The sequence below is a fragment of the Populus euphratica genome, unplaced genomic scaffold, assembly GCF_000495115.2.
Source record: "Populus euphratica unplaced genomic scaffold, PopEup_1.0 scaffold819.1, whole genome shotgun sequence".
In the NCBI taxonomy this organism is placed as follows: Eukaryota; Viridiplantae; Streptophyta; class Magnoliopsida; order Malpighiales; family Salicaceae; genus Populus; species Populus euphratica.
Window position 1 is genome coordinate 58,554 of NW_011500682.1, and position 17,029 is coordinate 75,582.

The 17,029-nt window shown below is 32.8% G+C and overlaps 2 protein-coding genes across 2 annotated transcripts; both read right to left on the minus strand.

Moving 5' to 3' along the window:
* Positions 1-80: 80 nt before the first annotated feature.
* Positions 81-4,842, minus strand: LOC105115971 (ankyrin repeat-containing protein At5g02620-like). The gene is made up of 3 exons (XM_011013086.1): positions 3,460-4,842; positions 2,324-2,733; positions 81-1,490 (listed from the first exon to the last, which is right to left on the minus strand). The coding sequence occupies exons 1-3, from the start codon at positions 4,061-4,063 to the stop codon at positions 633-635; spliced, it is 1,872 nt and encodes a 623-aa protein (XP_011011388.1). The 5' UTR covers positions 4,064-4,842; the 3' UTR covers positions 81-632.
* A 9,847-nt stretch (positions 4,843-14,689) lies between these two features.
* Positions 14,690-16,679, minus strand: LOC105115972 (polygalacturonase-like). The gene is made up of 4 exons (XM_011013087.1): positions 16,230-16,679; positions 15,673-15,962; positions 15,162-15,390; positions 14,690-15,067 (listed from the first exon to the last, which is right to left on the minus strand). Exons 1-4 carry the CDS (start codon positions 16,662-16,664, stop codon positions 14,849-14,851), a joined length of 1,173 nt encoding a protein of 390 aa, XP_011011389.1. The 5' UTR covers positions 16,665-16,679; the 3' UTR covers positions 14,690-14,848.
* Between the last annotated feature and the right edge of the window lie 350 nt (positions 16,680-17,029).

Consider the following 17,029-nt stretch of genomic DNA (forward strand, 5'->3'; position numbering starts at 1 on the left):
GTATATGTTAATCAACCTAACATTTTCAAAACAATAGAGGGAGCAAAACAAAATTTCAACCATACTATGCCACAGCCAAATGAACCCTAAAAACCTAAGGACAATTTTTTTTTTCCAGCTAACATTAGATTCAAGCAAAACAGGGATGGAAAATTACTTCCATGTGGTAAGCTTTTCTCCATTAATTAGAGGGATCCTGTTATTACTACATTTTATACATAGTATGCATATAATTCAAGCAGACCCTTGTACAGCTTCAGTCACTGACACCTTTGTACCTGCTTTGAGCTTCGATTGAATCTGTAGAGAGTCATCAAGTTCAAATTCAAACTAGATTTGAGCTCATCCAATAGGAAACCACAGAGCAACCAGCAGGCGAAGGAAACCAAAACCCTGTCAAGGAAGCTTTCTCAGAAGTTCATGTACAGCCAAAATGAGGAGATCAATGGTTTCCTTCAATTGCTGAACCTGAGCATTCCATTCATCCCCTAGTATTATTAAGTAAATCCACATCTTGGCTCCACTTCTGCAATTAACTGCTATAATCACCAGAGTATGAGCATAGCTATTTCATATATAGAGTGAAAAATAAGTCATAGAATCCCGCTTCACTTCTCCAAATTCTAAATTCTTCAGAGTGCATACATCCTCCTATATTCGCTGTTCAAAATCTCTTGATCTGATTCCACAGACATAGAATAAGAACCAGGCCGAGTTTCCCTCCTTATATTCCTTAACTTTGATTCTTCCATCTGATGTAAAACGACACAGTAGCACATGGAGCCGATTGTAGCGAGCATGATCAAGGCACCAATGACTGTTGCATAGATAGCAAGCCACCTGGAATTCTTACCCACCACCACATAAGTAAGAGAAATAAAGGCTGCTGAAATGAAGAGGCAAGCAAGCCACATGAGCTTGTTAATAACAAACACAAGCTGCTTCTTTGCCTTTTGTTCAATCACAACAATAGATGTTTGGACTACAACGACAGCCAGAGAGATGAATAATGCCAGGCTGTCAAATACAAAGAAGACTAAGAAAGCAGGATTTCTTGCTACATGGGCTTGCCCAATTGCAGCTCCCTCGATCTTCTCCTCAACATACTGGCCAGGCACGGTGAAAATGGCTGCAAAAGCAACTGTTGCAATGAGAACTGCAACAATAGTTGCATTGTTTATAGCATTGTTGAGGCCACTAATGTGGAGCTTTTTCAGCTTCTTGGCGATTTTCTGTACTCTGACGCCGGTTTGACGGGTCTGTTGGAGCTGGGACTGGACATCATGTTTTATGTCACTGACAGTCTGCTTTAGTTGCTTTGCGGGATTTGGGGGCTTTCCACAGTCTTTGGAATTGTTAGCCCCTGCTTTCTTTAAAATGGAGACAAGCTCTTGAATTCCAAGTTTTTCAGCAATGTCAAGTGGGGTCTCTCCAGCTTTGTTAATGGCATTGATGTTAACACCCTCAACCGATAACAGACAATGCACATTCTGCAATTAAATGAAGAATCTCAATAAAGGTTGCAAAAACATTTAACTTTTTGACTATTGGGGGAAAAAACCTAAAATGGCATATAAAGAGAAACATGATGTTATCTGGTTACAACATAAGATCTCAATAATGCCATCATAAATAGTTTATTTTGTCAAATCATATTTCAGAGATACACCACCCAAAAAATATTTATTATTTTCATTACAAGTCTCTTTTGAGATTACTTTCATCATCAATCAATCAAATTTTCAAAATTTGCACGAACATTTCTTTCAACAGGGGTATAACATATTACAGGGTATCTTCTCAAAATCTGTTCAATGCATCACACAATAATGCCTGAGGTTTTCAATGAAAGTCTAGATTTCAAAATAGGAAACTGCAAATGATAGCCAACTCCATAAGCTGTTGCCAGGCAATCAGTTAATTGTTTTTTACATTATTATGCAAATCATTTCCAACATTGTTTGAGAAATAGGGTGTTGAATAAAACAAACAGAAGTTACTAACAATGCATTTTATCATTTCTCAAGTTGTTAGAATTTAACAGACACAAGCAATAAGCTTTAGGAAGGGATCAGATTGTAAATAGTAGGTCACTTACTGAGCGACTAGAGTCATAATCGTGACAAATTCTACTGAAGGTTTTTTCATCTTACCTATAGAAAACTTTAGTTATAAGGATCACCGGAGTTCATATATATATATCACTACTGAATGCGTATGATGGAGCATAATTTATCAAAGAGCAAATCCTGCAGTGCTGTAGTCTCTAAGACATATAGCTAGCTAAAAAGAAAGGGTGAAAGATAAAGAAATGAAGAAGCACCTGAGCACGGCCTTTCATAACTGCAATATGCAATGCTGTGTTTCCCTTATTGTCTTCCACATGCATAACAGAGGGGTCAGGTTTGAGCAATTCCAGCACAATTTCCTCATTTTGCCCTTTCACAGCCATGTGCAATGCAGTTTGTCCTTTTTTATCGGTCCTAAAACCAGTGCTTGAATCCTTGATTAGGAGGGACCTCACAACTTCCAAGTGCCCCATCCTTGCAGCTGAATGGAGGACAGTCTTACCATTATTCCGGGCAATCTTAACAAGATTTACATCTGTTTCTAAAAGAAGATTGACCACATCAATGTGCCCTTGAGTAGCAGCTGTGTGTAGAGCAGTTGTACAGGATAAATCTGTTGTCATGACCAAGTTGGGGAATACACGCAAAAGTTCTGTCAAGACATCTGCAAGGTTTTAAAAAAATCAGAAGTGACAACCTAAGAGTTTTTCAAGTAGCAGAAAAATTTATCTTGCAACGCAGATCTCAACACAGCCTCTAGTATCGAGACCAGATAGACAAGGTTTTCAGTGGGTTCATAGCCAAAGTAACAATGCTAGAAATTCTCCGAAAGATTCTAAGCAGAAAGAGCACGATAGAAATGTATGAACATACTACTATTTAAATACAGAAAACTAAAAATATCTGGAGAAGAGAAGTCCTGAAACTACTTTGAGTTCTAATTTCATGCTCATCACAAAAAAGAAAAAAGAAAAAAAAGATATATATGAAAATTTCATGCTCATCACTCGAAAATCTAGAAATTCATGCATGCTTGGGTTCAAACATCCATATTCGAGGCTTTGAACCTCAAACAAGCTAACCAGAATCCTTGTAGCTCATATATATGAAAAACACCGGACGTGTCTCATGAAATTGGGGGATTTTATCATCTTCTAGACATGATTTGCATAAAAGTTAATTGAGGTCTTTCTTCTCTTATCAGTAGATGAAAAAAAAATTGATAGCAGGAAAAGAATGAGAGTAATTCATAGGAAAAATGATACATGGGGATAATGAAGCCATTTTGTCAGCTCAAACGAGTTAATGACCGTTATTCAAAAAACATACTACCAAATAATTTTAATGGAGAACGGAAGTTCAAAAATGCAAAATCAGAATGATTTCTCACCAAGATGACCCTGCTTTGCAGCCACGTGGAATGGATCATACCCATTCCTAGCTGCAACAGATGCAGTCCCCAGGTCCATGTATTCCAGCATTTTAGCAACAACCCCAGCATGCCCATTCTCTGCTGCTGCATAAAGGGGAGTTTCTCCGTCTTGATTCTGCGTTGCCAACAGAACCTTCAAGTCATTACCATCAGAATTCTGAAGAATCTCTCTAACTCTACTCAAATTCCCCGTACGTGCTGCCAAATGAATTTGTGAGTCTCCTCGCTTTCCAGGGGAATCTTTAGGCTTTTTCCTCTCACCACCACCAATAAAACTAAGTTGTCTCTCCATCACTACACGAAAACTCTTCTGTTTATCCAGAAATCCACGTAAACCCTTCTCCACTCCACGAAAACTGGGGTGTTTTTCCATCACCCCTTGAGAAGTTGACCCATTTTCTGTCACACCATGGAAACTCGGGTGTTTTTCCATCACCTTCTGTTTATTTGGTATACCTTGAAAACTCACTTGCTTTTCATACACTTTCTGTTTGTTTGTCATTCCACGAAAACTCTGCTGCTTTTCCATTGTTTTTCCATTGAAACTGCTTTGTCTCTCCATGGTCACACACAGTAGTATCTCACACTATTATCAATCAATCTCAAAACCAATCCCCTGCTCCAAACTGAAACCTTGATTCCTTGATTCGAAACCCAGAAATTACTTTCTTTTCTCCATGATCATAGACAAAGCAAACAAACTTCCCTTATAATACTCTAAATCTTGATTCTATGGATTGTAAAGCCAATAACTCATTCTCATTTCACCATGATCAAACATGGATTTCAAACAAATCTCACTCAATCTTATCCTTAAAAGTCTCTATATGTACTTAAAAACCCAATTTTCAAAACTTACAAGAAACAATCACCAACTTCTCTTAGATGATAAAGTCTTGAACTTTGATAAGCCGAACTGAACAGCATCCATCCACTGTAGATTTCCAAAAACACTTTCTTTCTCACTTGTCAAGATGATAATCATTCAAACACAGAACACCCAGAAAGTGAAATGAAATTTGAATACCTGATGTGTGAAAAGAAATCCCGAAAACTGAAACTTTCAACTTCCTCAATATAAAATATGAAAAAACCAGTAAGTGATCTCCAAGAAAGCTCAACAAAATCTAACTTGTTTTGATAACCAGAAGCCGAAAGTGAAAAAATATCATCAGCAAGAAGCTTTTGTCATGTTTTTTCTTCTCTCCAAGTGAACCACTGAAAAATGCTATCCTTTTGGCTTCAGCGATTTCCCAGTTCTGTACTTATACCTGTGACTGCCAAAGAGATCCTTAACTGTATCCGAGAGAGAGAGAGAGATACGCCTTAACCACTGTTATACTTGTCAGCTATATCCTTAATTGTATTCTACTCTATTTTTTACAGGATAAAAAACATGTTAATGTGCATCACCAACCTAGTGTTAGTGCAAAAGTACTTGTCGATCCATTTATTCACTTCCAATAATTTACCAATTTTATTTTCTGAAAAAAGGCAGTCATCAAAATCAATAAATATTCATCGAACACCAACATTTTGTGGCCACTCACACAATTGCTCAGCCGCCATTCTTGTCCACTTCATAAACATACAAAAACTTATAAATGGTGGGGGCACCTTTCGACCCACAATGTGGAGAGAAAAAGAAAATATTAAAAAGTATTACTAGCAAATGGCAAACTGACAAATTGATGAACAAATTAAATTAAATTAAATAAAAAAACCTAAAAGAAAGACAAGAAAATGAAAGTGTGTGATTCTGCACGTTCTTGCCCTGTCTATCCTCTCCACCGACCACTTTAGCTCATGTTTTGTGCCTCACAATTAACCGCCTCCATCTTGTCTTTTAGTAGCGTTGGATTAACGTCAAGAAATATAAACAAAAACATACATAATAATAATAAAATGATTAAAAGATAGCCATTTATTCACTTCCAATAATTTACCAATTTTATTTTCTGAAAAAAGGCAGTCATCAAAATCAATAAATATTCATCGAACACCAACATTTTGTGGCCACTCACACAATTGCTCAGCCGCCATTCTTGTCCACTTCATAAACATACAAAAACTTATAAATGGTGGGGGCACCTTTCGACCCACAATGTGGAGAGAAAAAGAAAATATTAAAAAGTATTACTAGCAAATGGCAAACTGACAAATTGATGAACAAATTAAATTAAATTAAATAAAAAAACCTAAAAGAAAGACAAGAAAATGAAAGTGTGTGATTCTGCACGTTCTTGCCCTGTCTATCCTCTCCACCGACCACTTTAGCTCATGTTTTGTGCCTCACAATTAACCGCCTCCATCTTGTCTTTTAGTAGCGTTGGATTAACGTCAAGAAATATAAAAAAAACATACATAATAATAATAAAATGATTAAAAAGATAGAGAAACAAAAATAAATGTATTTTTATAATAATTTTAAAATAATTTTTTACACTTTTAAAATAGAAGGTACTAAGAAGATATATTTCTAAAAATAATTTTTTTTATTTTTTATTTTTTAAATATCATTAAAAAAGAAACTTTTAATTTCAAAATTGTTTAAGTAAAAGATGTAAATTTTTTTTTGTTATTATCATAATTTTAAAACTTCATCTAGAAATTGATTTGAGACAAAACTTAGGTCACTGGTCAAGATTTGGTCAAGGGTTGAGTTGATTAGTTAATGTAAAAATAAAAATAATAATTATTATAGTTTTAAAATCCAATTTAAATATCAACTTAAGACAAGACCCAAGTCATGAGTGAGGTTAATCATTAACCCTAGTCAAGATATTAATAAAAATAATTATTATCATATTTTAAAACCGACTCGGGGTTAACTCGGTGTAAGATCCAATTCATTTGTCAATAATCAACATAAAATAAAAGTAATTATTATCATAATTTAAAATTTTGATTTGTAAGTTAACTTAGGACTAGAGTTAATATATGAATTAAAATGATCAACTTAAGTTAACTTACATTAATATAATTTTTTTTTTTGTTATTATCATAGTTTTAAAACTTGAGTTAGAGGGTAATCAGGGCAAAGCTTGGGTCATAAATCAGAAGAGTTAACACGGGTTGATCGAATCAATATATGAATAAAAGTGGTTGTTATCATGATTTTTAAACTTGATCCGAGAATCGATTAGATGCAAGTTTCAGGTTACAAATCGAGAGGGTCAATTCTGCTTGTCCAATTCTTTTTTTTTAAATAATCATAACAACCTTTTTCTAACCATTTTTTTCTTCAAAAAAATCAACATGTTTTTGATTTGTCTTTTATCCTGGGTTGATTTGTTTTTGATTGGGTTAAGTTGAGTTAATCATTTATTTATTTTTTTAAACTCGGACCAGTTCAAATCCTAGATCAACCCATTACATTAATCTTGATTTTATAACTAGATTTATTATAATATTATTAATTTCAATACTTAATATTAACTAGAGTAAATACAATATCTCATTATTTTTTAAAATATATAAGCCTAACAATAATACATATTAAGAGTAAAATAATTTTTTTTATATTATATCTTATCTTGTCCACTTTAATTAAATATAATATAGAAATAATTATTTTATTTTTTATATTATTATTAAATACAATTCCAGCCCCGTTTTATTTTCTATCATATTTTTTTTATCTCAATTTAAAGGTATAAATGATATATCAAAAAGAGTGATAATAAATAAGAATACATACTTATTTTCTAGATTTTAAAGGTTTAAATTTTAGAATCATCGGATTAGTGTAGGGATTTGCTCTTAAAGAGAATTTAGTCTCAATTAATACATAAAATATCCAAAAACACCCATTAATTTAAATAAAAAGATTGTGATAAACTAAGTGAATGCTTTTAATTTTTTGTTTGGCAATAACAATAGAGTGTCTTGACATGGAGTACTTGGTGCCTTTTTAAGCATGTATTCGCTCAACCTTGAATGCATCAAACCATTATATTAATTAACTATGTACCTTAATTTCAACAAGAGAATCTCATGTTATGAAACAACAACAACAACAATGGACACATGCCCATGACTTAAAGGGAATCCATCCACATCCCAGGCACATTTTATATAATAATAATAATTTTCAAGAAAAATCGAGAGAATCCAATTGGGGCAAGTGATGAAAGGAGGAGAAACTGGAGTACGTAACGTTAATCACGTAATCTAAATTTAGGCAGGTTTGGAGTGTGGTACAGCCAGCAACATTTGGAGGCATGTCCCACTATTGTTAATTTGTCCTTAATACGTGGACTAGTCAAAGCTGGCTAGCTGTCCATATAATTTGACCTTTTTCAATTTCGAACCAAACCCCCATCCCATCTTAATTTGACCTTTTTCAATTTCGAACCAAATCCCCATCCCATCTCATCGATGATAGAATGAACAGCTTAACTCAAATTAATTAATATATATATATATATATTTTAATTACAAAGATATTATTTTTTATTTTTTAAAAAATAAAATGATATCAAGTTTTAATATTCATAAATTAATTCATTACAAAATTCAGATTATTTATTGAATTTTTATAAAACCCATCACGGATTAAATCTCATACAAGTATTTAAGTTTCAATACCATCCATTGTAGCAATTTTAATAACACAAAATCTAAGTAATTAAATCTAAAAACAATAATTTCATTTGATATATAATTCGATTTAATTGAAAGCTATAATTATAAACCCGACCATCAAGCTAAATCATAAGAAACAATGATCCTTGCAACCATTTGATAGTTTCTTCAACTTAAAATTCCTTTTCCCTCGATGCTCTTGGATGCTTGCTCATGGTAATTAAGGAGCGCCCCCCGCTTTAATCTATTCTTCTTTCTTTGGTTTGCAATTAAGATAATAGTATAGTACAAACGATGAAATAGTCATACTCAATATAATATTAAGTGTGCTTAATTACATGTGTCTAAATCTTGTTTCAGGGATGGTGACTTGTGCTGATTAAGACCTTAACTAGAATTTAGTTAGTGGATTCTAATCTCTTTGAAAACGAACCCCTCTTGTTGACTGGTGTGCCTAGAGGTGCTAAGCTAATTTATATTTCATCTTTGAAATCAAATGATTAACGACGGCCTAACTAGCGCTAATTACCAGCTAATTACGATATCCAATTTAATACTGAGGAGGTGAATTATAATATAATAATCGATTGTGATACAAATTAAACTTGCTACCTAAATTTGACCACAAACACAACTTTTTAATTGCACCATGAAAAAGAGCATGAAAATGTGAAAGAAAATTCGAAAACATTTTCAATTTTTGACCAAAAGTTTATCATGTTTTTTGGTAAAAGGATGATACTACCCGTCTCTCTCTCTCTACTAATATTCATCGCCATGCATTGTGAGACCACCAAGAATTATTCAAGCGATGAAACCTGAGAACCCGCTGACTTTTTCTCCCATCTTGTCCATTTCCGCTGATTGATCTGATTAAAAGAGAAAGATGCTCAAAGGAAACTTCCCTTAACATTTACAGAGATATTGTCAAACTTAGAGAGAGAGGAGGTCGACGATACAACAACTATTTTCCCATTTGACCATGACTAGCTTAGCTTTCACATGAGTTGGGATTAGCCACTCTCTCGTACATAAAGATCTTTGATATATATGGATTCAAACTTCACAAAAAGCTAGCTGCAAGACCCACCCCGTGGATTTTTTAGCTTATATAAATAAATATTATATATTTCATAGAGACTCTTCGATTAGAAAAATCAAAATGGTTATGAATTACTTTATTAAAATTAGATAGCTTCTTTTGAGTATTGTCTAGCCAACAACGAAAGTAGTAATATATTCTGATGATACCTTTTATTTTAAGAATAAAAAAAATAATTTAAATAATACTCCAAAGATAGTCTGTTTTTATCTTTTTAACTAAATATAGCTGCTTTCACATGCATGGTGTGTTTCACGTTCACCCACTAATCCAAATAATTAAGACAATAATCAATCCTAATTATTATACACAACTCTCAGGCATAAAAACTCCACCGCTGGTTCCACCTATGTTCTTACATGAGGATGTTGCTGCTGTGTTCATGTAAGTAAGTTTTATGTCTTGTAATTCGATTCCCCAGCAAGGGTTACTGGGCCTGCAATCAAATGTATTTTAAGAATAAAAATATTAATTAGATTTCATCATATGAATGAAATACCTTAATTAATTAGCTAATTGAAATACGGTAATTAATTACCTAACGAGGACAGCCCTGGTTATTTGGGCAATAGTTTTGGTCATTGATAATTGGGTTCTTAACATTTTTCATAGTCAAGTTTTGGAACACAACATTCCTCACAAATCCATTGCTGGGCCTAGCCCATGATTTTATCCTTACACCATTGTCTGATCCACTGAAGATTGAATTTGTTAAGGTTATATTTTCGACACCATCTTCGTTGAATTCCTTGCCCAGACTTCCAATGCTGTAAGAATTTAAGGTACAACAAATGAATTAATCAATCAGAACCACTTCAATGTTGTACTGGCTAGGGTTCTTAATTTGCAGTCAAAACAGTCAAGACATGTTATCATATCTTTTTTATTTCGAAAGAATATAAATTTATTTTCATATCCTTGTCTCTAACATGTTTATATTATTTTTGAATATATTTCTTCAGTTTTACAACAGTACTAATGATGAAAACATAGGTTACCTGATACCATGTCCAAGGGCTACACTTAATGCTGCTCATTAGCATGTTCCTAGTGCTTGGACCGATTGAGATGTTAGCATGATACCATCTCCTGTCTGAAGTGTGCTGCCAGTGATTGTAACTCCGGTCGATGTTTGCACGTGAATGCCGTCGGTGTTAGGGCTTTGGCCGGAGCAATCATCCTAAAAGAGAAAAGGTGTCAAAACATTAATTTTCAAATCAATTCCTCTTTTTGCATGTTTTTTCTATTTGATTCTTTTAGATTTTTTTAATTAAATTTTTAATTGGCCATCAAATTTTAATATTTATACAATTAAACCTCTAATTTGACTAAATCAACTCTACAAAATTATAATTTGATCACAAAACTTTAATTTCTTTCAATTAAAGCCTAATTAACTTAAAAACTAATTTTTCTTGCAATCAAACTTTTCATAAATTCAATTAAACCTTCTATAAAATTCAATTGAGCCCATAAAAAATTGATTTTGAACTTTTCTTTTTAAATTATGTTTTTTCAATTGGGCTCTCATTAATCAATTATATACTGTCAAATTTTAATTTTTATATTTTTGAACATTTTCAATCAATTGCTAACCATTTTCTAGGTGTTTCGGCCTCCTATTCTCACAGCTAATTTTTTTAAGATTTCTTCTGACTATATGTTTTTGATTTTTTTGTATTTTCTTCTTTTTTTTTGTGCGGGGACCCAAAAATGGGTTACAACAAAGAAAAAGACTAGTTATTAAGACTTTATTTATGGGTTGGATAAACTATTGGGCTAAAAAAATTCTTTATGGTTTAAAGAATTATAAGTTAATAAAATACAATCTTTTGTAGAAGAAATTATGTTATGGTAAAACTAAACCCAAGCCTAAGACAAGGCCCATGGCCAAGCACGATTGTGACTTAGGTCCAAAGCTACTTTACTTAAGTTTTTTTTTCTTTTAAAAGCTTGAGCGCTCTTTAAATTTAATTTTAACTCTTCATTTTCTCACTATATCAACAACAATAAAATCTTATTATTTTTTTAATGTAGTGTCACACTATAATGTCGATCAAGAATCTGTAAAAGTTATGTTGCACATGTGTGGCGTTGCAGTAAATTGTCCACTCTTTCAGATATTTATCTAGGTAATCAGGAAAATGGGGAAGATAAAGAATTCTTTTTTAATAGTGGAATGAGAAAAAAGGAGTTGCTACCTCGCATTTTGATTACTAGAAACTCTAACTGGTTTCAGAGATTAGGTAAGAGGACTGGTTGCGCAAACAGAAGGTATTGACACCCTAAATACTCCCTATCTAAGTAATATATTATGACACCTTTTATTTTAAGAGTATAAAAATTGATTTAAAAGATGTTCCGAAGATAGATTTATTTTATGTTAAGTAAATAAGTTGCAAAAATATTAGTTTAGCTCAAGATTATCCAACTTAATGTCAAACTTCTCTTAAATTTTCATTATTAATTATCTACATACATAAAAATTTATGCGCATTAACTTACAAATTGATAAAAATTAAAACGAACCCTTTAAACAAGCCATTATTTATTTTATTACAACACACTTAAGTAGGTAATTTGATATAAGTTTCAACAATTTACAAACAAATAAAATTTTACGAAATCTAAAACAAACAAGTACAAAATTATACATTTATACTACATGTTTGAGAAAAACAATAAAACAAATAAGCATCCAAACAAAATATATATTCTAAAAAAAACACTCATTAATAAAATTAACATTTTAAAATTGTATTATAATTAAAAAAATAATAGATTTACTTACTCTAAAAAAAAATCTACAACAAATCAGAATACGGATGTCGAGACTAGAAAATTTTGTGTTGAATTGAAGGGGGATGTTTGGGGGGAGAGGGTTGTTTGTTATTGTTGGGGAGGGGGTTTGTTTAGATGTAGGGGGATGTAAGGGAAAGAAAAAGGAGAAATAGAGGAGGGGAGGGTCGATGCCTCATCATATATTAAATATTATTGATGAAATTATTGATGAAATTATTCCATCTATCACTCCATCACAAATTCTGTTGGTGTTTTTGACATGTCACTATATAGACAACCCGATTTGAATCTGACTGTAATTCTGTTGGTAAAATTATCTATAAAAACTTACACTTCATTGTACAACTTTTTTTTTATTCTTTATATTCCGTTTGGGATTATCTTGGTATATACCAACAAATTATTTCTATTGGTATATATCGATGATTTTAGAGATTGAAAAAGTTATGTTGGTAAATATCACTGCAAAATACCAACGAAAAAAAGCCATTAGTAATTTTGTTTGTATTTGTTGAACTTTTAGTAGTGTGTGCTCTAACGACAATTGGTCCCCGATCCCTTTCCATCCTTCGATGAATATTGTTAGTAGTTGGCAAGTGTGCAAGATAAAACATGTTATGGATGACAGTGTTGTGAGGCATTAGACGCGTCTAGTTGCTAGAAGTTATATTCAGCAAGAAGACATTGATTACTCTGAAACTTTCAGTCTTGTTATTAAGTAAGCAACCATTAGATTAGTCTTTTTAATTATGGTTTCACGTGAATAGAAGATTTATCAACTTGATATCCATAATGCATTTCTTAATAGCGTCCTTGTGGAAAAGGTCTACATTAAACAACCTTCAGGTTTTGTTAACTCTACTCTTCCCATATATGCTAGTTGCATAAGTCTTTATATAGTTTAAAATAGGCTTCATGGGTATGGTACACTCATCTAAGTGATTTTCTGCTTTGTATTGGCTTTCATGCTTTTAAGGTTGACACCTCCTTATTTATCTTGTCTGTTGGTGCTGATATCTTTTATCTTCTGGTTTATGTCGATGACATTTTGCTTATGGGTAGTAACTCTATTATGCTTCACCGCCTAATACATTTGGTGAACTTAGAGTTCAAGCTTCATAACTTAAGTGCTGTTCATTATTTTTTTAGGTATTGAGGTTCAGTCCACGGGTATGGGTTTGATGTTATGACAACATAAATATATTCTTAACATCCTCACTCGGGTTGGTATGAGTTTTTGCAAACCTGTTGATACTTCTATCTCTACCTCTAAAGTTACCATACTGCCAGATTTTTTATTTTCTAATCCTATATGGTTTTGTCAAATCAGGGGTGCTTTTTAATATCTCACCTTTAAGAGATCAAATATCTACTTTGTTGTTAACAAAATTTGTCAGTTTATGCATGCTCTTATAGATTCTCATTAGGCTATTGTTAAATGTATTTTGTGTTATCTTTGGGGTATGACATCCTATGGTTTACATATCACTCACAATTCCTCCTTTGCTCTACATGGCTTTATAGATGTAGATTGAACAAGTAGTATCGATGATTACAAGTTTACGGATGGTTACCTTGTTTTCTTTGGTCAAACACCGATTTCATAGAAATCAAGCAAGCAACACATAATTGCCCATTTTTCTATCAAGGTTGAGTATAAAGCCTTATCAGATGACATAACTGAGGTTATTTAACTTTAGTATTTATTAAGAGATCTGCAAATTCTTTCTGTCTCTACTCCTACCATTTAGTGTGATAATCTCGGTGTTACTTATTTGTCTATGATTCCTATCTTTCATGCTCGTACTAAATATGTTGAGGTTAATTATTATTTTGTGCATGACAAGTTTGCCAGAAAAGAGATTTAGATTCATTTTATCTCTTCTTAGGATCAACTTATATAAGTTTTTACCAAGTTACTTCTTATTGCTATTTTTATTATTTTTTGGTTCAAACTCTAGGTCGATTCTCCACCCTCAGCTGGAGGGGGCATATTCTAGTATGTATATATCTAGGAAATACTAATAGGTTTAATATAGTATTGTAATCTCCACATTAACTACTGGAATTTACTCCTATATATATGAATAGGAAAAATTAGCTAACTAGTAAATTAAGCCTTCTATTTCTCTTTGCCCAGTACTTTTAAATGTATTATATTATATAAAATATTATAATTTATTTTTTATAAAAAATATTATAATTTCTTTGTATAAATTTATTCTGTATAATGTGGTTTACACACACATGTAAAATTGTTACCACATCAGAGGAGAGGTAGACGATACAACTATTTTCCTATTTGACAAACACTAGCTTAGCTTTCACATGAGTTGAATTAGGCACTCTCTCATATATAAAGATTTTGGATATGGAATCTAATCTCCATAAAAAAGCTACAAGACCCACCTTATAGATTTTAGCTTATATAAATAAATATCATATGTTTCATTGAGGTTCTTCAATTGAAAAAAAAAATGGTTTATTATTTACTTTATTGAAGTTGTGTAGCTTTCAAGTATTGTCACGAGACAATAAAATTAATAATATATTTTGATATTTTTTATTTTAAAAGTATAAAAATTAACTTAAAAGTTATTCAGAGATAAATTTATTTTATATCTTTATTTTTATTTTTTTAATTACATATATTATATCTGTCTCTAGAATCTCAATCAAAATACAGTATGCAATATTTTGATACAAAATTCAAAGCCTACAATTGAACAACAATATTTGTATCAGTGGGATTTACTGCCACACTCAATCATGTTAGCGTTAATAGCTGCTTACACATGGTGTGTTTCACTTTCACCCACTAATCCAAATAATAAAGATAATAATCAATCCTAATTACTACACACAACTCTCAGGCATAAGCACACCACTGCTGGTTCCACCTATGTTCTTACATGATGATGTTGCTGCTTTATTCAAGTAGGTAAGTTTTATGTCTTGTAATTTGATTCCTCTGCAAGGAGTACTGGGGCTGCAATGAAATGTCACTGCCTTTGGTGTTGCTGATGTTCCTTGTATGTTCCTGTATGTCACTTGACTAATCTTCACCCCAGAGCTCTATTAAATTAAACACATAAAAAATTAATTAGATTTCATAATATGAATTAAATACATTAATTAATTGGCTAATTGAGATACTGTAATTAATTACCTGACGAGGACAGCCCTGGTTATTGGGGCAATAATTTTGGTCAATGATAATGGGGTTCTCCACATTTTTCATAATCAAGTTTTGGAACACAACATTCCTCACAAATCCATTGCTGGGCCTAGCCCATGATTTTATCCTTACACCATTGTCTGATCCACTGAAGATTGAATTTGTTAAGGTTATATTTTCTACACCACCTTCGTTGAATTCCTTGCCTAGACTTCCAATGCTGTAAGAATTTAAGGTTCAACAAATTAATCAGTAAATCAATCAGAACCACTTCAGTGTTGTACTGTCTAGGATTCTTAATTTGCAATTAAAACAGTCAAGACATGCTATCATATCTTTTTATCACAAAAGAATATAACTTTCAGTCGAAAACCATCATATATAGAAATACTGAATTTATCTCCATATCCCTGTCTCTTAGTCTCTTAAACTAAACATGTTTATATCATTTTTGAATACATTTCTTCTGTTTTAGGACACTAATGATGAAAACATAGGTTACCTGATACCATGTCCAGGGCCACACTTAATGCTGCTCATGAGCATGTTCCTGGTGCTTGGACCGATTGATATGCAGTCATCTCCTGTCTGAAGTGTGCTGCCAGTGATTGTAACTCCGGTCGATGTTTGCACGTGAATGCCGTCGGTGTTAGGGCTTTGGTCTGGAGCAATTACCCTTACATTTCGGACCAAAACATTGTTGCAACTGTTGATAACAAGGTGCATTGATTGACTGTTGATGGATGTCAAGCCGCTAATCAGGATGTCATTTGCCCAGTTGAATGTTATAGACTGCATTAACAAATTCATCCTGTTGTTAGTTAATTAATACATGAAACCACATGGACAAGCCCTGCAATTTTTTTATTTATTTGAACGTTAAGGATCTCTAGCATTAATTGAAAATATATATAATGCAACTTGTTAAATTACTAAATTTATTTTAAATTTTAAATATAATGCAACTTGTTAAATTACTAAATTGATTTTAAATTTCAAATGTGTGTGTGTGTGTGTGTGTGTCTATATATATATATACACATGTAGATGCACACTTACCCTAGCTCCAACAGGGCAATTCAGTCCAGATTTCCGGCAAGCCCAGAAGCCAGCACCTTTAGCATCAAGGGTGCCACCAAAGACAGAAACTCGATTGACTTTAATGAACAAAATCCAGTACCCTGAGTTGCCTAGAGCACGATAATCTGTAGGAGCTACAAGGGTTCCATCTATCTGAACCGTAATTTTATTCTTGCATGGACCTCTAAACACTGTTGCCTTGAGCAAATACCTTCCTTTAGGCACATAGATTTTGGAGGGAGAAGCTGAGCTGCATGCAGCTGACCATGCCTTAAGAAAGGGTTGCGTTGAGTCAGCTTTGCCATCGGGTTTTGCGCCAAACTTGATCACATTATAGGATGCAGAAGCTGCATTTGACTGCTGAAAAATGCAGAAAAGGAAGAGTACTACATATGAAACAACAAGCTTAGCCATAGAAGAGAGAAATTATGAGCTGGGCAGGCAGGCAGTTCAGTTGGATGGTTCAAAAATGGCAGTTAGGGAAAATATTTATAGGGAGGGGTGTATGGTGGTTTCGTATCCGCCACTCCTCCAAATTGTAGCTAGGGATTGCTGTTGCTTGAACATTTGTCAGCTGCAAATGATTATTACTAATTAAAATTAATTAAATATGTCAATCTTGAACTTTAACAATTTGCACGTCTCCGCATGTACTTATAGTGATTATATGTACGGCAACATGCGTTCTTATAAGTCACGAGTCTAGATGAAGAAAAATGAACGTATCCCATGTGATAAGTAATTGATAACATGATTAAATAGTTCTTTGAACAATTATA

Excerpts from the sequence above, each read along its gene's own strand:
- LOC105115971 (XM_011013086.1), bottom strand. The coding sequence starts at position 4,063 with ATGGAGAGACAAAGCAGTTTCAATGGAAAAACAATGGAAAAGCAGCAG. Across the intron at positions 2,734-3,459 it reads TGCAAAGCAGGGTCATCTTG|ATGTCTTGACAGAACTTTTG; the intron begins GTGAGAAATCAT and ends AAAACCTTGCAG. Across the intron at positions 1,491-2,323 it reads TTATGAAAGGCCGTGCTCAG|AATGTGCATTGTCTGTTATC; the intron begins GTGCTTCTTCAT and ends ATTTAATTGCAG.
- LOC105115972 (XM_011013087.1), bottom strand. The coding sequence starts at position 16,664 with ATGGCTAAGCTTGTTGTTTCATATGTAGTACTCTTCCTTTTCTGCATT. Across the intron at positions 15,391-15,672 it reads GGCCCTGGACATGGTATCAG|CATTGGAAGTCTAGGCAAGG; the intron begins GTAACCTATGTT and ends AAATTCTTACAG. Across the intron at positions 15,068-15,161 it reads ACCAGGGCTGTCCTCGTCAG|AGCTCTGGGGTGAAGATTAG; the intron begins GTAATTAATTAC and ends TTAATTTAATAG.